The sequence below is a fragment of the Thalassophryne amazonica genome, chromosome 12 (assembly GCF_902500255.1).
Source record: "Thalassophryne amazonica chromosome 12, fThaAma1.1, whole genome shotgun sequence".
NCBI lineage: Eukaryota > Metazoa > Chordata > Actinopteri > Batrachoidiformes > Batrachoididae > Thalassophryne > Thalassophryne amazonica.
In genome coordinates this window covers 48,793,857-48,817,215 of record NC_047114.1, presented here as the reverse complement: position 1 = coordinate 48,817,215, position 23,359 = coordinate 48,793,857, and the positions used below count along the sequence as shown (strand labels likewise).

The window sequence follows — 23,359 nt, the reverse complement described above, 5'->3', positions numbered from 1 at the left end:
TCAGTTTGAACATTTAATATCTTGTCTTTGTGGTGTATTCAATTGAATATAGGTTGAAGAGGATTTGCAAATCATTGTATTCTGTTTTTATTTACATTTTACACAACATCCCAACTTCATTGGAATTGGGGTTGTATATGTACTCAAGGCACTTTTCCACTGCATGGTACCTGCTCAACTCAACTAAACCCATCTCTCCCCACCCCTTTTTTTTGGTTTTCCATTGTCCAAACATGGTACCAAGTTCTGTTTTTAGTATCACTTCCATCGCGGCTCCAAGCAAGTTGAGGCGATACCAAAAGGTGATGTGAAACACTGCAGATTATTAACTGGACAAAAAGAATCATCACTATCTGGGTCATCATTGAGCACAAAAGCACATAAAAGATGTCGTGAACAAACCAGCCCAGTCTCACGGCAGTTCGTGGCAGCATTACAAAGAAATATGTTAATCTATGGGTTCGTGATGGGGTACGAAAATGGGGCACTTTTCATAACGGGGCACAAATTAATTTCATGATGGGGGCACGAAATGTGGGGTGAAGGGGAGCAGTCTGGGGGGAGTTATGGTTAACATTTGGGGAGGGTAGACACTTATGCTAGGGTTATGATTAGTATTGGGAGAAGGAGATTATAAATAGTAAAATGAAAAAAAAACATGATGGGAGACTGGGCTGGAACAAACCTGTCATTTTTCAAATATTGTTTTACCAATAGTGTTGTCTGTACTATACTGTACTGCAAAAGCAAAGCTACTCACTGATTATGATGTCACGACAGTTTCATGTTGCATTGCTATGAGGAATAAGGTGTATGACACTTGGCAGTGGAAAAAGCTAGCACCTGATAGCAAAAGCAAAAAGAGCTGAGGAGAGTAAAGTCAACCTGGTACCATCCAGTGGAAAGGAGCCATCTGTGTGTGCATGTGTGTGAGAGTATCCCTTTGTAAAGAGTGCGTCACAGTGCACTGAGGTCATGGCAAGAGCGAGACTTCTGCCGGAAGATTTTGCTGCCTCGGTGGTGGCTCATCTCACGGTAGCGGCCCCGATCTCTGTCCCGGTCTCGGCCGTACGAGCGTGGTACCAGTCCCGCCAGGAAACGCTTGGCCCGGCTGGTTAGGCTCTCCCTGCGGCCTGCCCTTGAATCACCATCTGTCCAGCCAGGGCCCACACAGTCGCCCCTCGCCATCCGAACCGCAGCCTCCAAGAGCTCTGTGGTTCCATGGTCCAAAGAGGCCGACACCTCCAGGTAGAGACAATCAAACATCATAGCACTGGATTGGGCCTCTGGTGCACACACAGGAAAAAATATGCAGAGATATGTTAAAATTGTATTTGTCGACTTGTCCATTCATACACACAAACATTCAATAGATTTATATTGGAAACATCTTGTTTACACGTCCTTTTAGCTTAGGTGTTTTGCATAATGCAGTTTAATCATTTCCAAATTATGGAAAATGTGCTTTTGAAATATTGATGGCCATGCCAGCAAAATGAATAATGCCATTCTCCAACACAGTCTTATTTATTTATATCCATGCTTCAAACAATAATGGACACAAGTGCTTTATAGATATATTTGTAGGCTTTGACAAATCATGTTCCCTCTAAAATGCAGTGAATGAATACATAAATAATTGAGTCCATCCTCTACATTTTAACACAGTAATTCACCATAAACGCTATCATCGTGTATTTCACAAAAATAAATGGGCATCCTGTTTACAGCCAGTGAATTTTGATGCAACAGATTTTGCTTTGCCTTTGTAATACTCGTACAGTAGTCTTCAGAATAATAGTAGTGCTATGTGACTAAAAAGATTAAACCAGGTTTTGAGTATATTTCTTATTGGTACATGGGAAACAAGGTACCAGTAGATTCAGTAGATTCTCACAAATCCAACAAGACCAAGCATTTGTGATATGCACACTCTTCAGGCTATGAAATTGGGCTATTAGTAAAAAAAAGTAGAAAAGGGGTTGTTCAGAATAATAGTAGCATCTGCTGTTGACGCTACAAACTCAAAACTATTATGTTCAAACTGCTTTTTTAGCAATCCTGTGAATCACTAAACTAGTATTTAGTTGTATAACCACAGTTTTTCATGATTTCTTCACATCTGCGAGGCATTAATTTTGTTGGTTTGGAACCAAGATTTTGCTCATTTACTAGTGTGCTTGGGGTCACTGTCTTGTTGAAACACCCATTTCAAGGGCATGTCCTCTTCAGCATAAGGCAACATGACCTCTTCAAGTATTTTGACATATCCAAACTGATCCATGATACCTGGTATGTGATATATAGGCCCAACACCATAGTAGGAGAAACATGCCCATATCATGATGCTTGCACCACCATGCTTCACTACCTTCACTGTGAACTGTAGCTTGAATTCAGAGTTTGGGGGTCGTCTCACAAACTATCTGCAGCCCTTAGACCCAAAAAGAACAATTTTGCTCTCATCAGTCCACAAAATATTCCTCCATTTCTCTTTAGGCCAGTTGATGTGTTCTTTGGCAAATTGTAACCTCTTCTGCACGTCTTTTATTTAACAGAGGGACTTTGCAGGGGATTCTTGCAAATAAATTAGCTTCACACAGGCGTCTAACTGTCACAGCACTTACAGGTAACTCCAGACTGTGTTGTGTGGGCCGCTGAAGAGGAGGTACTGCTGGCCCACCACCACCAGAGGGCGCCCTGCCTGGAGTGCGGGCTCCAGGCACCAGAGGGCGCCGCCGCCTTACGAGAGCAGTCAGGGTGACAGCTGTCACCCATTACTGGACACAGCTGACTCCACTCAGCACGGGGGTATATCATCAGGACGGCGTCTCCACCTCAGTGCCGAGATATCGCCTTAAGACTGAGGTAACGTTCTCTGCATTCATATTCTGAATAACCAGCTAAAACTTGTTAAACCTTTTCAGGACTGCTGACTACTGATAGCTAAATTGCTTGGATAAGTACTCACCTTCCTGTTATATATTGATCAAGAGGTGGAGGCGGCTTCTCCCCTCTCCGTTACTGGGTGCTGTCGCATCCACACCTGTGTGTTGTTGCTCTCTCCCGCCAGCAGTACCGGATCCGACGAGCGGAGGCAGTGGCCACCTGGGAATTCGGGACTTGGCGGTTCCAGTATTTCCAGGGTTCGGTGGCAGAGGAGATCTGGGTGGTTCCGGTTCGACTGAGACGGACGTCTCCTACCTTCGAGCCTGCCCACACGACACCAGTGGATTCGACCCCAAATTGTTAATTGTTGTATTCGTTGTGCTCGTTTCACAACAGTAAACTTGTTATTCACCTTTCTCCATTGTCCGTTCATTACGCCCCCTGTTGTGGGTCCGTGTACCTACACTTTCACAACAGAATATCTCGGCCAGCGTCATGGACCCCGAGGGGCGTCAACCGGCTGTTGAACGGCCAATGGAAGACCAAGGCGCGTCGGCGGCTTCGGGAGGGGTAATCGGTGAGTTGCAGCGGATCCTCACCGCTTTCACCTCTCGGATCGATTTAATGACCGAGCAGCACGTACTCCTAAACCGCAGGGTGGAGGCTCTCGCCGCACAAGTGGAGGCGCGCCCTCCGGGCGCCGCTGCGGCTCTCCCTCCCGAGGACCCTGCGCGTGAAAGTGACGTTCCACTGGTCGTTCAACGGTCCCTTCCTCCGTCCCCAGAAGCATACATAAGCCCTCCAGAACCGTACGGAGGCTGTGTGGAGACGTGCGCGGATTTTCTGATGCAGTGTTCGCTCGTCTTCGCACAGCGTCCCGTGATGTACGCGACTGATGCTAGCAAAGTAGCTTATGTAATAAATCTGCTTCGCGGGGAGGCATGCGCTTGGGCTGCAGCGCTCTGGGAGCAGAATTCACGGCTCCTTCATACATACGATGGGTTTGTACGGGAGCTCAGAACGGTGTTCGACCATCCCAACAGAGGAGAGTCCGCTTCAACCGCACTACTGTCAATGAGACAGGGGCGTCGGAGCGCAGCTGCCTATGCAGTCGCCTTCCGCATCGCGGCGGCGAGATCCGGCTGGAATAGCACTGCCCTCCGTGCCGCCTTTGTAAACGGACTGTCACTGGTCCTAAAAGAGCACCTGGTGGCAAAGGACGAACCGCGGGACTTAGATGGGCTCATCGATCTGGTCATACGACTCGACAACCGGTTAGAAGAACGCCGTCGGGAACGAGGCGAAGGGCGTGGCCAGGCACGCGTCGTCCCTCTCCCTTCCGGGTCCGATCGAGCTCCGCCTTCCCCACGCTCCTCTGTTCCTGCGCTCCGCGCGCCTATGGCTCCCCCTGCTGACGAAGCTATGGACACGAGCAGGGCAACATTTAGGGCACCTGGAGCACAAAGGAGGCGGGCCCACGGAGCTTGTTTTGTTTGTGGCTCGAGTGAGCATCTCGCAAACGACTGCCCCGAGCGGTTAAACTCCAACGCCTGCCCCTAGAGACTGGGCCAGGGGTGGGCCAAAACATTCACGTGGGACACACCCACATTGCTACACGACTCCCAGTCACGATCCTGTTTGAGGATTCAACCCTGAAGGCCCCAGCACTGGTGGACACGGGCTCTGAGGGGAATCTGCTAGACAGCAGATGGGCGAGGGAGATAGGGCTCCCTCTGGTGGCTCTTACCTCGCCTGTGCAGGTTCGGGCGCTAGATGGCTCCCTACTCCCGCCAATCACACATAAGACACCTCCAGTAACTCTGGTGGTGTCAGGTAACCACCGGGAGGTGATCGAGTTCTTTGTGACTCAGGCCACCTCCCGTGTGGTTTTGGGTTTTCCCTGGATGCTAAAACACAATCCCCGGATCGATTGGCCGTCCGGGGTAGTGGTTCAGTGGAGCGAAACCTGCCATCGGGAGTGTCTAGGTTCCTCGGTTCCTCCCGGCTCCCAAGCTAAGGAGGAGGTCCGAGTCCCGCCCAATCTGAAGGCGGTGCCGGCGGAGTACCATGACCTCGCTGACGTGTTCAGCAAGGATCTGGCTCTCACGCTTCCTCCCCACCGCCCGTATGATTGTGCCATTGATTTGGTTCCAGGCAGTGAGTTCCCGTCCAGTAGGCTGTACAACCTCTCACGGCCGGAGCGTGAATCAATGGAGACCTACATCCGGGACTCATTAGCTGCCGGGTTGATCCGGAATTCCATCTCTCCGATGGGTGCTGGTTTCTTTTTTGTGGGTAAAAAGGATGGCGGGCTTCGTCCATGCATTGATTATAGGGGGTTGAACGAAATCACGGTTCGCAATCGATACCCGTTGCCCTTGTTGGATTCGGTGTTCACCCCCTTGCATGGAGCCAAAATCTTCACCAAGCTTGATCTTAGGAATGCGTATCATTTGGTTCGGATCCGGAAGGGAGACGAATGGAAGACGGCATTTAACACCACGTTGGGCCATTTTGAGTACCTGGTCATGCCGTTTGGTCTCACTAATGCTCCCGCGACTTTCCAAGCGCTGGTAAACGATGTCTTGCGGGACTTCCTGCACCGGTTCGTCTTCGTGTATCTGGACGATATACTCATCTTTTCCCCGGATCCTGAGACTCATGTCCAGCATGTCCGTCAGGTTCTGCAGCGGTTGTTGGAGAACCGCCTGTTTGTGAAGGGCGAGAAGTGTGAATTCCACCGCACGTCTTTGTCCTTCCTGGGGTTTATCATCTCCTCCAACTCCGTCGCCCCAGATCCGGCCAAGGTTGCGGCGGTGAGAGATTGGCCCCAACCCACAAGCCGTAGGAAGCTGCAACAGTTCCTCGGCTTTGCTAATTTCTACAGGAGGTTCATTAAGGGCTACAGTCAGGTAGTTAGCCCCCTGACAGCCCTGACCTCACCAAAAGTCCCCTTCACCTGGTCGGATCGGTGCGAAGCCGCGTTCAAGGAGTTGAAACGGCGCTTTTCGTCTGCACCAGTTCTGGTGCAGCCCGATCCTAGCCGCCAGTTAGTGGTTGAAGTGGATGCCTCGGACTCAGGGATAGGAGCGGTGCTCTCCCAGAGCGGGAAGACCGATAAGGTTCTTCACCCGTGTGCCTATTTTTCCCGCAGGTTGACCCCCGCTGAACGGAACTATGACGTCGGCAATCGGGAACTCCTAGCTGTGAAAGAGGCCCTCGAAGAGTGGAGACATCTGTTGGAGGGAACAGCCGTACCATTCACGGTTTTCACTGACCATCGGAACCTGGAGTACATCAGGACCGCCAAGCGGCTGAACCCCAGGCAAGCCCGCTGGTCACTGTTCTTTGGCCGTTTTGACTTCCGGATTACCTACCGTCCCGGGACCAAGAATCAACGATCGGATGCATTGTCCCGGGTGCACGAAGACGAAGTCAAAACGGAACCGTCGGATCCCCCGGATCCCATCATCCCGGAGTCCGCTATCGTGGCCGCCCTCACCTGGGACGTGGAGAAGACCGTCCGGGAGGCCCTGACCCGTGACCCGGACCCCGGAAACGGACCAAAGAACAGACTATACGTCCCACCAGAAGCTAGGGCTGCAGTCCTGGACTTCTGTCACGGTTCCAAACTCTCCTGTCACCCTGGGGTGCGAAGAACCGTGACAGTCGTCCGGCAACGCTTCTGGTGGGCATCCCTGGAGGCCGACGTCCGGGACTACGTCCAGGCCTGTACCACCTGCGCCAGGGGCAAGGCCGACCATAGAAAGACCTCAGGGCAGCTACAGCCACTGCCCGTGCCTCATCGCCCCTGGTCCCACATCGGCCTGGACTTTGTCACGGGTCTCCCGCCGTCCCAGGGAAACACCGTCGTTTTCACGATAGTGGACCGTTTCTCCAAGGCGGCCCACTTTGTGGCCCTCCCGAAGCTCCCAACGGCCCAGGAGACAGCGGACCTCCTGGTCCACCACGTCGTCCGTCTGCATGGAATACCATCAGACATCGTCTCCGATCGCGGTCCCCAGTTCACCTCGCACGTCTGGAGGAGCTTCTGCCGGGAACTGGGGGCCACGGTCAGCCTTTCGTCCAGGTATCACCCCCAGACCAACGGGCAAGCAGAGCGGGCCAACCAAGAATTGGAGCAGACTCTACGCTGTGTGACAGCCGCGCACCCGACGGCCTGGAGTACCCACCTGGCCTGGATCGAGTACGCCCACAACAGCCAAGTGTCATCAGCCACCGGCCTCTCCCCGTTTGAGGTGTGCTTGGGGTATCAGCCCCCCTTGTTTCCGGTGGTCGAGGGAGAGGTCGGTGTGCCCTCGGTCCAGGCCCACCTACGGAAGTGCCGTCGGGTGTGGCGTGCCGCCCGCTCTGCTTTGTTGAAGGCCCGGACGAGGGCGAAGAACCATGCAGACCGGCGGCGGGCCCCGGCCCCCAAGTATCGTCCTGGGCAGGAAGTGTGGTTGTCCACCAAGGACATTCCCCTTCAAGTGGACTCCCCCAAACTCCAAGAACGATACATTGGTCCCTTCAAAATCCTCAAAGTCATCAATCCCGCCGCAGTGAGGCTCCAGCTTCCGGCCTCGCTGCGGATTCATCCAGTTTTTCATGTCTCCCGGATAAAACCCCATCACACCTCACCCCTCTGCACCCCGGGTCCGGCACCACCTCCTGCCCGGATCATCGACGGGGAACCGGCTTGGACCGTGCGCCGGCTCCTCGACGTCCGTCGAATGGGCCGGGGTTTTCAGTACCTGGTGGACTGGGAGGGGTACGGCCCCGAAGAACGCTCCTGGGTGAAGAAGGGCTTCATCCTGGACCCGGCCCTCCTGGCCGACTTCTACCGTCGCCATCCGGACAAGCCCGGTCGTGCGCCAGGAGGCGCCCGTTGAGGGGGGGGTCCTGTTGTGTGGGCCGCTGAAGAGGAGGTACTGCTGGCCCACCACCACCAGAGGGCGCCCTGCCTGGAGTGCGGGCTCCAGGCACCAGAGGGCGCCGCCGCCTTACGAGAGCAGTCAGGGTGACAGCTGTCACCCATTACTGGACACAGCTGACTCCACTCAGCACGGGGGTATATCATCAGGACGGCGTCTCCACCTCAGTGCCGAGATATCGCCTTAAGACTGAGGTAACGTTCTCTGCATTCATATTCTGAATAACCAGCTAAAACTTGTTAAACCTTTTCAGGACTGCTGACTACTGATAGCTAAATTGCTTGGATAAGTACTCACCTTCCTGTTATATATTGATCAAGAGGTGGAGGCGGCTTCTCCCCTCTCCGTTACTGGGTGCTGTCGCATCCACACCTGTGTGTTGTTGCTCTCTCCCGCCAGCAGTACCGGATCCGACGAGCGGAGGCAGTGGCCACCTGGGAATTCGGGACTTGGCGGTTCCAGTATTTCCAGGGTTCGGTGGCAGAGGAGATCTGGGTGGTTCCGGTTTGACTGAGACGGACGTCTCCTACCTTCGAGCCTGCCCACACGACACCAGCGGATTCGACCCCAAATTGTTAATTGTTGTATTCGTTGTGCTCGTTTCACAACAGTAAACTTGTTATTCACCTTTCTCCATTGTCCGTTCATTACGCCCCCTATTGTGGGTCCGTGTACCTACACTTTCACAACAGACTGTCTTTGATCATCCTGAATGGGTGAGCCTTTGCCATTCTGGTTATTCTTCTATCCATTTTGATGGTTGTTTTCCATTTTCTTCCACGCGTCTCTAGTTTTTTTTGTCCATTTTAAAGCACTGGAGATCATTGTAGATGAACAGCCTATACTTTTTTGCACCTGCGTATAAGTTTTCCCCTCTCCAATAAACTTTTTAATCAAACTACGCTGTTCTTCTGAACAGCGTAGTTTGATTAAACAGCATAGGGCCAGTTGTTTTGATTATAAAGTTGATTTTACAACAGTTGTTGTAAAACCCAAATAATAGTCAGAAGTCCAAACCACCCCATGAGAAGGATTTTGTATGAACGTAACTGAAGTACACATTCTCAACTTACTCTGTGTGGATTTGAATTCCATATAGCTTGAAATTAATTTGTTTGTCAGTTTCTTTTGTTTCTAAAGCCTAGGTACAGTGTTTGTTAGTATACTGAGGTTAATTGTTTATTGTACTATGAAGTACTGAAGTGACTTAAGCACTTGATTAATATTTTAGTCTTTACATTTAATAAACAAACAACAACAAAAAATCCGGTGTGAAACTTGTGCCAAATCAATGTGTAGATCCACCTTTGACATGCTGTGTCGAACCCTAATGAAAACAAGGGAGTAGCCAAAGGGACTTACTTTACTTTTACGTAGTCCAAACACAAGTGTTTTGAGAACATTAGATCTCAACTTCTGGGAACATTAGTGCCAACGTTATTGTCGAACGTCCTGGGAACCAAAATTAATCTTTCCTAAAAGTGCTCCGAGAACTTTACAGCTAATGTTCTCATAACATTTGACAAAAGTTCTTAGAACATTTTGAGAACTTTATTTTGTTAGCTGGCTTGTTAATTTCAGTTTCAGGAACTTCTTTTAAAGTAGCCCAAAGGGTACAATGCAACATAAAAGGGGAATAAAAAAAGGTCAGAGTTCAAATAGCGTAGATATATCAAAGTGTGAATACTCTTTACAAATCATACAGTCAAAAGAATATTTTAATCTGTGGTGGCCTCAATATAGACCTATTTAATTCCCACACTGCTGCACAATTTGCTGTGCCAATGTGACCCACCTTGTGCCGCTGGACTCTGCCTTCTATAAAGTAATTATTTCATAGCGGATGATGCATTTCCTTGCTGATGAAACCATATGTTATCCCTCCCGGAATCACAGAGAAATTATCTACAGCTGCAGCTTTTCTCATGTGCTTCATGAGGTGGAGAATGCATCTGGAACCATCTCAAAGGTGGTTGTTGTCCATTCGGCTGCTCCTGTTTTGTTCGGGTCGCCACAGCAGATAGATCCACATTGATACTTGGCACAAGTTTTACGCCGGATGCCCTCCCTGACGCAACTCCAGTGTTACCTGGAGAAACACGCATAGCTGCCGGTGTTCCAAAGAGGTCTCCCATCCAAGTACTAACCAGATGCCGCACTGCTTAGCTTCTGAGATCTGACGGGATCAGGCTGACACAGAGCAGACCAGCTGCACAGAACCATCTCAAAGGTAATTATTTATAATATTTATATTGTAATGAATTGGTAAAACAGCTGCATTGTCATTTCCTCTTATGAGTCTGATCATATATTAGTAAAATTATGTTAATTTATTATATTGTTTATTATGGATGTAACATGTTGTCGTAATCGTTCAGATGTACAGCGCTGCACTATGGCAATTACACGCATTGACTTGCAGTGACACACAGTGTTTTTGAGTAGACTGCGCAATGTTCAAATCTCGTTCACATTAATTTTGAACAGAGATTTGGAACATTTCAAAATTTTCTTCACGCACTTGCACACAGCTGCGCACAGTTTACAACAGTTTACAACCAGTTTACAACCAGTTTACTCTCTGATGCCAGAGATTGCATGCCAGTGTGGGAATCAAATTTGTGCAAGTGTGAAGATACCTAAAGCAACACAAAACAGCTGAAAGTTCATAAATTCAATGTACAGCTTGGCTTTGTGTCCAAAAATCACCAGACCCAGTAGAATAACATCACATTGTGCAACCTTAATTACCTCCTCCAAGGAAGTTATGTTTTCGGTCGCGTCCGTTTGTTTGTTGGTTGGTTGGTTGGTTTGTTGGCAAGCAGGATTACTCAAAAAAATCCTCAACGGATTTCAATTAAATTTTTACCAGGGGTGTAGCTTGGCCTAACTTAGAAGTCATAAAATTTTGGTCATCATCCGGAACACGATCCAGATCCAGTAATTTTTTTTAAGGATTCTTTATCATTGCAGGATAGGGCCAATTTCAACATTTTTGCATCTAACTTCATGAAGACGGGTCACAAAGGATGAACAAAAATTAAGTTACGACACAACAATAATTTAGCATTTGTTTCTCCTCATTGAATAAACTTATTAGAAAATAAAAAAAACTTGTGTAGTTCATGCAGTTTCTCTTTCTAAATACATTTGTTGAAAAACTAAGGGTTTAACCACTGAATCTGAAACATGACGGTAGATGCGTGAAACGATGTGGAATAAGTCTCTTTGCCAAAGGGTATTCCATGTGACGTCAGTGACCCTATGGTCTTGGCGGAGGTTTGCGCTCTCCGAGTGCTTCTAGTTGACAATGTTACAGAAAATAACACAGAGTCGTGACATCAGTGATCACTTGCCAGTGTTTGTAATTACACGGGCTTGGGACAGACACTCAGAATGCACTGGTGTTATTCACTGGAGTGTAAATTTGTGACAATGAAATAGGACTACTTTGTCTTTGAATGATTATATCCATATGATGAAAACTTAAAATCAACAATAATGTTGATTTTAAGTTTTAGTTTAAGTTTTAGATTTAAAAGAATGGTGACCCCTCTTATGCTTTTATGTGTTGTCAGTTGCTCTTTTTGTCCCTCTTGTTCTTTTTCACTACCACAAAGCTATCTATCTATCTATCTATCTATCTATCTATCTATCTATCTATCTATCTATCTATCTATCTATCTATCTATCTATCTATCTATCTATCTATCTATCTATCTATCTATCTATCTATCTATCTATCTATCTATCTATCTATCTATCTATCTATCTATCTATCTATCTATCTATCTATCTATCTATCTATCTATCTATCTATCTATCTATCTATCTATCTATCTATCTATCTATCTATCTATCTATCTATCTATCTATCTATCTATCTATCTATCTATCTATCTATCTATCTATCTATCTATCTATCTATCTATCTATCTATCTATCTATCTATCTATCTATCTATCTATTATCTATCTATCTATCTATCTATCTATCTATCTATCTATCTATCTATCTATCTATCTATCTATCTATCTATCTATCTATCTATCTATCTATCTATCTATCTATCTATCTATCTATCTATCTATCTATCTATCTATCTATCTATCTATCTATCTATCTATCTATCTATCTATCTATCTATCTATCTATCTATCTATCTATCTATCTATCTATCTATCTATCTATCTATCTATCTATCTATCTATCTATCTATCTATCTATCTATCTATCTATCTATCTATCTATCTATCTATCTATCTATCTATACACTAACTGTAGTGATGGTACAGTTATGTACAAACCACAGATAAAGGACAGGTTGTGTAAGCACTCCGTGTCAATGTGTCCACTATTCCGTGGTTTTGGAGTAAATATGATGACACGGGCAGTAGGAATAATGGCCCACATGCCACCAGAGTATGTGTAATCACAAGTCATCTACAACACCATATCCACCTGCAACACCGACAAAATCACTTCTGTCCTCCTGTTAGTGTGACAGCAGCACAAACCGGAGGACATCACTCAATTAACTCTGTCTCCATATCCTCAATTTCCCTGGCAGGACTAAGTCTTAAAAGCAACATTTTTTTGTTTTTGTTTTGGTTTGTTAAACTTCTTAAATTAAATCTGTGTCCAAATACCAGTGCTATGACATTAGAACATCTATTGAAATGAATAGAACAGGATTAATGGAACTGTTCAAGCCTAATGTAGTTGTTTTGTGTTTTGAACAGTGAGACCATATGTTTGGCTTATTTCACATGTATTTGAAGAGGAAACTATTAGAAGCCTTATTTCACGGAGTCAATAAAATATCATTGATCCTCATCGGTATAATATACAGTATAAATTAGTTGTTGTTGTCCATTCAGCTGCTCCCGTTTTTGTTTGAGGTCGCCACAGTGGATACAGCCAGATCCGCATTGTTATTTGGCACATGTTTTACGCCAGATGCCCTTCCTGGCACAACTCCAGTGTTACCTGGAGAAACATACATAGCCGCTGGTGTTCCAAAAAGGTCTTCCATCAAGTACTAACCAGGTCCCGCACTTCTGAGCTTCTGAGATCTGACGGAATCAGGCTGACACAGAGCAGACCGGCTGCATACAGTAGGAATTAGTACTTCAATAATATACCGTACAAATTAGTACTTGGATAATATTTACTATGTACAGTATATGTCACAGACATGAAAGAGCAAAGCTCTTCAGCATCTCACCATGTCAATTAGGTCCTTCAGACTTCTTTCAGTAAATACGTCTGGAGAGGATTAGCATGGCTAAAAATCTTCAGCTTCTGGGGGGCTCTGCTCCCCAGGCCCCCCAACTACGGCTCTCTTAAGCCCCTGCCACTTTAAGAATGCTCTACCTGCTTCCCTTGGGCCAGGTCATCAGCAAGCATGGGATATCCTACCATTGCTACGCTGATGACACACAACTCTACTTGAGAACAATTCCAACTTCCACAGCTCTCCTGCCAACATCCACACTTACCACCTGGTTGGAGGAGATAAGAGGCGTGGATGAAGCTAAATTTCCTTCAACTAAACAGCTCCAAAACACAAGCCATTCTCGTTGGCATTTCATATCAGCTCCGCTTTTCCACCATCACCAGCATTACCTTTACTGACCAAAGCATTCCCCTTTCCACTTCTGTCACAAACCTAGCTGTCAGAATTGACCCACAACTCACTTTTGACACCCACATCAAACATCTGTAAAACATCATTCTACCATCTCAGGAACACTGTCAAACTTCATTCAACTCTTACCCTGGCTGATGCAGAAATGCTTGTCCATGCCAGCTGGATTATCGTAATGCACTCCTCATCGGGATCTTTGGCAGGAACTTACACAGACTGCAATGCCTCCAGAATGGTGCTGCCAGGATCCTGATGAGGGTGCGCAAATACGACCACATCACCCCAATCCTCAAATCTCTCCATTGGCTCGCTATCCCACTCAGAATTGAGTATAAGGTCTCCCTCCTCACCCAGCAGTAACTTTATGGACATGCCCTCCATATCTCAAGGAACTCCTCATCCCCCAGCCCCCCATACGCACGCTTCAATCCGCAAATACAAAGAGCCTAAAAGCCCTCAGAACCAAGCTCAGCACCATGGGCGACTGGACCTTTTGCTCTGCAGCTCCAAGGCTGTGGAGCTCCAGACCACCTGAGGGCCCCACAGACCACTGATGTTTTTAGGAACTTTTCAGTAAATATGCTGGGAGCATAATCATGGCAAAAATCTTGTGCTTCTGGGGGCTCATGAGCGAGCTTCGCGCCTCTGCATGATGCTTCGCCCGTATTAATTGAAGCCTCATGAAAGACTTTCTGTGCTACGTCTCTGCAGACTCTGCATCTGCCCTTAGTTTCTGCTCCAGTGAATATTGCTGTAGATACAAATGGATCTCATGCCTTCTTATTCAGTAATGATGAGATCACAATGTGTGTGAGAGAGGGAGAAAGTCCCAGTCAGCAGGATGGTGTTCACAATATTCAACATATCACTTGAGAGAGATGCTGATGATGGTGTCAATGGAGCAGATGTAAGACTTTAGCTGCTTTATGGGACTAATTATGTGCCTGTATTTAGCGCCAACACTTTATCGTGAATTGGTATGAATTAATGAAGGAGAAGCATTCTGGAAAAAACTGCATTATTTTGTCAGATGCTGCATAGTTTTTCATGGAAAAAATTAGAAAAATTATTACAAGGAGCTCAAAGTGAAAGTGTGTGTATTTGTGATTTAATTACAGTAGATAATATGTAAAACATCAATGCCATATAAGTTGTTTACAATGTTTCAATTTTTGACTCCATCAAGGAGGTTATAGGTTCACCCATGTCTTTGTGAGCTTGTTTGTTTGACTGTTGGATTGCACAATCACCCAAAAATTAATGGGCAAATTTTAATGAAACTTATTGGAGGGCTGGACGTGGGAAAAGAAAGAATCCAGTAGCCACTAGCATGAACGAGCTTATCCTGACCTTTGATACTGATTAAAGGATGAAAATTGATGAGAATTAAAGTCAGTGATAAGCATTAAAATTCAGTAATCATCATCAAGGATCTGTGATTACAGATAAAAGGTCAGTGATTACTTTCAAAGGTCAGGATTAATTATAAAGCTAAGCAATCACAATCAGAGGTACAGTCAGGGAAAATGACCAGAGAGAACAATAAAAAAATGACGAGCATGATGTTGATTCCCAAAATGTGAATCTGTGGCAAAATTGTAAATTATCTGCACACCGTGAATTGCAAAGCGTGAATACTGAAAAAACATCTTATGAAACGTGAATGCACATCTCGCAAAACGTGAATTTCTTCACAATTCTTGGTCTTACGTTTTGCATTCCTCCAGGAACACCTTAGTGGAAAATCCACACTTTGTGTCTCATCCCAGTGCATCGTCGTCGCTTATAAATCGACCACTTTGCATCCCGCTCAAGACTCCCAGCTTTCCCTCCCACAGCCCCACCAACCACCAGGGTCCGATGATAATGATGATAAGAAAAATATAAATAATAACAATTATATAGGTGTACAGGTAAAGTTGTGTGTGATTTTTTTTTTTTTTTGTACAACATATATTAGCTGTACATGTCACAATCCATAGGCCTTTTGACTGTAACCTAATGATAATATTCAATTAAAAAACAAATGGACAGTTATATTATTTAAATACACAATCATTTCATTGGTTTGAGGCATTATATTCATTAATTATACTGAATGTGTCACTCACTAAGTTGTGTTATTTATGAGGGCTATGTTTTCTATAAAGCGTATATTAGCTATCATGTAATAACTGACGTTTGCTGATAATGTTCAGTCATTAATCAGATAGAATAGAATTTTGTTCTGTTTGACTGTAAAAAAAAAGATGCACACTTTAGCCTATTACCCAAGAATATATAATTAATACACAATAATTTATTTCTGCTAAAATGTACGAGTTCCTTCAAATGTTCCTTCAAATGTTCCTTCAAAGCCCAAGCTGGATTTTTACAGTGTCAGATTTATTTATAAATATTCAAAAATATTCATCGTATGAACATTTTAGTTGCTTCAAAACATGGCCGATTAGTTTGTAAAGAATATATAAAATATATATATAAAAAGTAACTAGCAGCATGGTGGCTTAGTGGTTAGCACTAAGATCAGTTGTTGTAGATCAGTCAAATGTGCAGTCAATAGAACATAGGCCAAACTGTAAATGTGCACATATAGCTCATGAAAATTAAGATTGCATTGACACAGATCTTTTGATAGTGACACGCCCCACCCCACCCAAATAATGTTTTTGTGGAGATAGGGTTTGCGATCAAGATTTCCTGAAGTACTTGACCTGTAAAGTACTTAAACTGAAAGAAAATATATGTCATGACTTACATTTTGTGAGAACGGTTAGCGGATATTCGCAGTTTGCGTAAATTTTCATTAACAGTTTGCAGATAATTCACGATTTGCATAAATTTTTGGTAACGGTTTGTGGATATTCATGATTTGCATAAGTTTTTGTTAACAGTTTGTGGATAATACACAATTTGCAGCAGATTCACATTTTGCAGGTCAACAGTGGTCAAAATTGACCATTTAAGGTCAAAAGATTGGAGAGGCAGATTTGTGACCAGAGGATACTCAGTTTCTTTCCCAACCAGGCAGGCAACTAACTGAAGTCATGTAGAGCAACATCCTTAAGCCTTAGGTTGCTTTGAACCCCTCGCTCACACTGCCTCTGGTGTTACCGTTGCGGGGTACAGATGCGAGACCCGCAGAGAATCCAAGTAATTAAAATGATATAAACCTTTCTTGGTGGCCACGGAGCTCTGCGGCTGTGGTTATCGAGACCCTGCAGCGCTGCGGATTTTTCCACGAGAAGTCTATCCTTGTGGGCTGCCGGAGTGCTCCACATCAAAACAGTGGCTGTAGTCTCTGGACCTGTTGCCGGAGTTGGCCGCAGCTCCGCACAGCAGACGGGGGCGGTGTGAGTGGCCCGCTGCGGCATTTACCGAGCCTGCAGACTCGGTAAGCGCCTCGGAGGAAGTGAGAGCAAGGCCTAATGTGCAGCTGAGCGCCTTGCATGGCAGCACATTGTCTGAGCTGGTGAATGTGAGACATCATTATCAAGTGCAATGAATGCATGCATCAGATAGAAAAGTGCTATGGAAATTCCATCCATTTACCATTTAAGGTAAAACTTCAGCGATTGATCAAGGTTCAGTAATCTATCCCAAAATCACTGATCAGAAAAAAAAAAGGTGAAACATTGGCAATCAATAGCCGAGACTATAATCAAAGTTCAGGAATTGGCATTAAAGTTTAGGTATGAGCATCAAAGTAATAAGTATCAGTTGGTTATGTCATTGATAGATTGGGTGTGCTTTGGTTTTTTTGAGGTACGTAATTACTGTATGGACAGTTTTACAGAGAGGAGTAAAGTTTGGAATATGGTTTTGATTTTAATTTAAATCAAACAGACTGTGAGGCATTGACTGGACTTTACCTTTCCTTTTGTATGCATTTCTAAAAATGCACATTGACTTCTCACAAAATAACCGCTGCGTTTACAGCAAACCTTATGACCCCTTCACACATAGTGCAAAGTTTGGACGGCGTTTGGACGAAAACAGCAAAACAGTGCGAAACAGATCAAAATTAGCACATGAAACATTGTGCTGATGGGCAAGCGTGCACAAACCCGGTGCGAGAGTTTGTGCACGCGCCGGTGTCCATTGAGCAGGAACAGTACGAGGTGTACCACATGGCACCGCTTATGTGGAATAAATAAAAAAATAAAAACCAGCCGGTACCTGTGGGACCACATCGCGCTGCTTATGTGGTATAATTTAAAAAAAGAGAGAAAAATAAAAAACACACCACCCGAGAGCTGAGAAGCTGTTCTTTGAAAACTGCAGGAATCTACCTCATATCATGAAGGACATGGAAGTATTACAAAAAAAATAAATAAAATAAAATCCCACACCGTATAAAAAAAAACATATTTATCAAGTGAGCCATACAAATATGATCTATCTGTTCCTCTGGTGATGACCCATGGTCACAGACATACAGTCATGAAATGACATGAATGAGAAGCAGTGTGCTCTGATCATGTCCACATCTACTGGTCAGGTGCATCCAGCTGTCTGCGCACGTGTTCTGCCAATCATGTGGAACAGAGCTCACGTGGGTGACGTGACGTCAGATCGCCCGCTGCGTGTTCTGATCTGATGGTCTGTTTCAACCTGGGGGGCTGTCAGTGTCTGCTCAGTGTGCACGCTCACTTGCTGCAGCTTGTCGCCACCACGGCAATATATGTTTTTATTTATGTCCATGTAAATACAGCAATCAGACATATGTGCCTCACAGTGGACAGTTGTTAGTCCATGACTGTCCAAACACAGTAGGTGCTGTCCAACTGGAATGCCCAGAATGACAGATCACCACAGCTGCTTCGGTTGGAAGCCACACCTCCCGTGAGTGGAGCGCACACATCCACGTGTCAGTGTGTGTTTGCAAAGTCACACTCGTGGGGAACTTAGACAAATTTCACAACAGGTTGACAATGATTGTCTGCAGTCTGTTATCGTGCCAAGAGTGCGACTGGCCACATATTATCTAAGTGCCAAGCGAGCGGTGTTAGATGTTCATGCGTGTCACCTGGAATTTGGCCGGCACCTGCCGCGAGAGTGTTGACGGGTTCGCACAGCGCACACTCTGTCTTTCAGGCACTTGTGAGCGCAAATAGATGTAACAACAGGTGTACGAGGCATTGGAGGCAGGGACGACATTACACGGTTTGCACACAATTCCTGCGTCATGCGCACGAAGTGTGCACCTCATCCAAACTTCGCACTATGTGTGACGGGGCCCTTACAAATAAGTCGTTCCGCATTAAAAAGATCTACTTCCTTTCTCTCAACCTCATCGGTTGTGGTCGATGACCCCTTCTGCTGGTTCTGCTTCAGGTTTCTTCCTGATTAAAAAGTAGTTTTTCATCACTTTTTGCGCCAAGTGTTTTCTCGAGGGGGAATGTTGGATTCCTATAAACTATACGAGGTCTGTCCATAAAGTATCGTACCTTTTTATTTTTTTTAAACTATATGGATTTGATTCATATGTTTTCATGTCAGACATGCTTGAACCCTTGTGCGCATGCGTGAGTTTTTCCACATCTGTTGGTGACGTCATTCGCCTGTGAGCACGCCTTGTGGAAGGAGTGGTCCCGCCCCGTCGTCGGATTTTCATTGTCTGGAAATGGCGGAATGAAAAGGACTTTTTTCCATCAGAATTTTTTCAGAAGCTGTTAGAGACTGGCACCTGGAAACCATTCGAAAAATGTATCTGGCTTTCGGTGAAAATTTTACGGGCTTCACAGAGAATAAGGTCTGGTAGTACAGCTTTAAGGACCCCTTTAAGGACGCTCAGTGTGCTGCGCTACGAACTGCGACAACACGGCACAAGCCACCGGACCATTTCTGAGCTGATGGCTCTGTGGATACGAGACCGTCGTGTGCTCTTTCTCTGGTTATCACAAGAGCTGGGCATCAGCCATTTTCCGGCAGATTTCACTTTTAACAAGAGATTTTGTCATGGAAAGCCACGCGGAGGCTTCGTACATCACGACTGATTCGCTTTGGAAGCGAGACAAAGGAACACCTCCGTTTCGGTGTGTCAGAGGACAAGTTTGGACATGTCTGTCTCGGCTTTCAATGCTTACCAGTCCAGTAAGTATCAGTGAAATTGTGGAGAGCTGGACATGTCCTTAAAGGGGTCCTTAAAGCTGTACTACCAGACCTTATTCTCTGCGAAGCCCGTAAAATTTTCACTGAAAGCCAGATACATTTTTCGAATGGTTTCCAGGTGCCAGTCTCTAACAGCTTCTGAAAAAATTCTGATGGGAAAAAAAGTCCTTTTCATTCCGCCATTTCCAGACAATGAAAATCAGACGACGGGGCGGGACCACTCCTTCCGCAAGGCGTGCTCACAGGCGAATGACGTCACCGACAGGCGTGGAAAAACTCATGCATGCGCACGAGGGTTCAAGCTTGTCTGACGTGAAAACATATGAATCAAATCCATATAGTTTAAAAAAAATAATAAAAAGGTACGATACTTTATGGACAGACCTCGTACAGTACACAGACCTGCTCTATATTGTTTCTAAGTTGCTTAATATCTGTTATAGTTTTGCTCTGTGCATACACTTTTTACATGCCCTATTAATATTGAAATACGACACTGAATATAAAGTACCAGAGTGAGACAGTGTTTAATGCTGCTGTTTACTGAGTTTGATGTAAGCTAAAATCTCTTGGCTGTAACTCAGGTTTAGAAATATTTCCTATCACATTTCCTGAAACTAAATGTGTTGTTGAAAATGCTCAGGCTGTCCACTCTATGTCAACCTTACTGTTTATTCCTGATCAAACAAGCCTACATGATGAGGACTGTATCATTCACCACCACACAGGCTTACTTCTCAACTGAAAGTTTTTAAAAAACAAACTGTAGTAGATCAGCTTTGTCCTTGCCCCAGCTTACCTTTGAACCAATATCTGAGAGTTTAGCAGTCATGCTGAGTGCACAGAATATTGCTTTTAAGGCTTTGCATTTATTATACTTTATTTTTCTGCAGTGACCTTGTTCTTGTGAATTATTTCAAAGTAAATAGGCACCATTTCTATAGCACTTTTCCACTGGAAGCAGACCCTCAAAGTGATGCCTCACATTCACCCATACACACTTCTAAATAACAATTTATTTTGAATGCTTATGTTTTTGCTCAATGTCATGTTGATTTGGTATATTTTAAGATTTTTTTTTTTTTAAATGACATTCAATCAAAAACAGACACAGACATGAATATATCATCAACCCTCCTCCCGCACAGTGGATCAGCCCCTCCTCTCTGAAGGTCAGCGGGGAGCAGAAAGACAATCCTCAACAGATAATCCAGTAATCCTATCTGTTGTCCTACATTTATCAAAATGGTGTAACTGCATAACATATGCCAAATTTTTTAATGAAAAAAAAAAGAATAATGGGATGTAAATGAAATTTCTGTATCAAGTGACTAAAAACAAATGGAAAGACATACAGGCAGACTAACATGCATGCATACATACAGGCAATAAAAATGACAAAGAACCACTAAAAATCTAATATGAATAATAAATGCATTTTTTCTGTGATAAGACTGCATCATTTATTCTAATTCTGTTGGAAAAGCAGATTGTATGTAATGATTCATCATGAAGAATCCCTGCTCCAGTTCTATGGACATTTCACCCCTCCCAAGAAACTGTGAACACAGTTTGTATTTTCATATTGCACTTTTTAAAAAAGATGCCTCTTTTACTGTGCCCTTTTATTTCAAATATGCCCTTGCTAAACCCTTGTTAAATGAACTAGGGCCCTCATTTATTAATCTGTGCATAGAATAGGTTGTAATTGGTGTTGCACAAAGAAAATGTAGCATGTGTGCAAATACAAAAAAAAAAAAAAAAAAATCTGTGTTTATGTAACAGACGCATGTTGTTTGCTGGTCAGCTGTTTATCAGTCCCACATGTTCTAAAGCACATGCTCATGCTGCAATATGTGGCAGTAATTAAACCATTACTTAAAAAGCCATCACTTGACCCAGCTATCTTAGCTAATTATAGGCCAATCTCCAACCTTCCTTTTCTCTCAAAAATTCTTGAAAGGGTAGTTGTAAAACAGCTAACTGATCGTCTGCAGAGGAATGGTCTATTTGAAGAGTTTCAGTCAGGTTTTAGAATTCATCATAGTACAGAAACAGCATTAGTGAAGGTTACAAATGATCATCTTATGGCCTCTGACAGTGGACTCATCTCTGTGCTTGTTCTGTTAGACCTCAGTGCTGCTTTTGATACTGTTGACCATAAAATTTTATTACAGAGATTAGAGCATGCCATAGGTATTAAAGGCACTGCGCTGCGGTGGTTTGAATCATATTTATCTAATAGATTACAATTTGTTCATGTAAATGGGGAATCTTCTTCACAGACTAAGGTTAATTATGGAGTTCCACAAGGTTCTGTGCTAGGACCAATTTTATTCACTTTATACATGCTTCCCTTAGGCAGTATTATTAGACGGCATTGCTTAAATTTTCATTGTTACGCAGATGATACCCAGCTTTATCTATCCATGAAGCCAGAGGACACACACCAATTAGCTAAACTGCAGGATTGTCTTACAGACATAAAGACATGGATGACCTCTAATTTCCTGCTTTTAAACTCAGATAAAACTGAAGTTATTGTACTTGGCCCCACAAATCTTAGAAACATGGTGTCTAACCAGATCCTTACTCTGGATGGCATTACCCTGACCTCTAGTAATACTGTGAGAAATCTTGGAGTCATTTTTGATCAGGATATGTCATTCAAAGCGCATATTAAACAAATATGTAGGACTGCTTTTTTGCATTTACGCAATATCTCTAAAATTAGAAAGGTCTTGTCTCAGAGTGATGCTGAAAAACTAATTCATGCATTTATTTCCTCTAGGCTGGACTATTGTAATTCATTATTATCAGGTTGTCCTAAAAGGTCCCTGAAAAGCCTTCAGTTAATTCAAAATGCTGCAGCTAGAGTACTAACGGGGACTAGAAGGAGAGAGCATATCTCACCCATATTGGTCTCTCTTCATTGGCTTCCTGTTAATTCTAGAATAGAATTTAAAATTCTTCTTCTTACTTATAAGGTTTTGAATAATCAGGTCCCATCTTATCTTAGGGACCTCATAGTACCATATCACCCCAATAGAGCGCTTCGCTCTCAGACTGCAGGCTTACTTGTAGTTCCTAGGGTTTGTAAGAGTAGAATGGGAGGCAGAGCCTTCAGCTTTCAGGCTCCTCTCCTGTGGAACCAGCTCCCAATTCGGATCAGGGAGACAGACACCCTCTCTACTTTTAAGATTAGGCTTAAAACTTTCCTTTTTGCTAAAGCTTATAGTTAGGGCTGGATCAGGTGACCCTGAACCATCCCTTAGTTATGCTGCTATAGACTTAGACTGCTGGGGGGTTCCCATGATGCACTGAGTGTTTCTTTCTCTTTTTGCTCTGTATGCACCACTCTGCATTTAATCATTAGTGATTGATCTCTGCTCCCCTCCACAGCATGTCTTTTTCCTGGTTCTCTCCCTCAGCCCCAACCAGTCCCAGCAGAAGACTGCCCCTCCCTGAGCCTGGTTCTGCTGGAGGTTTTTTCCTGTTAAAAGGGAGTTTTTCCTTCCCACTGTCGCCAAGTGCTTGCTCACAGGGGGTTGTTTTGACCGTTGGGGTTTTTACGTAATTATTGTATGGACTTGCCTTACAATATAAAGCGCCTTGGGGCAACTGTTTGTTGTGATTTGGCGCTATATATAAATATAAATATAAATAAAAAAATAAATAAATATGTGGTAAAATTAAACATGTTTAATTTTTTTTTGCGTCCTGTGCTTGACGCAGAATGCGACAGTACTCAACGTGACAGGCAGCCACATCC

At 44.5% G+C, this 23,359-nt stretch overlaps 1 protein-coding gene across 1 annotated transcript in view; it reads right to left on the bottom strand.

Moving 5' to 3' along the window:
- Positions 1-721: 721 nt before the first annotated feature.
- rem2 (RAS (RAD and GEM)-like GTP binding 2) overlaps positions 722-23,359 on the bottom strand; it is a 135,379-nt gene continuing 112,741 nt past the window's right edge. Inside the window, exon 5 of the mRNA XM_034183050.1 lies at positions 722-1,286. Coding sequence (XP_034038941.1) covers positions 958-1,286 — 329 coding nt within the window. The 3' untranslated portion in view covers positions 722-957. The remainder of the gene's footprint in view (positions 1,287-23,359) is intronic.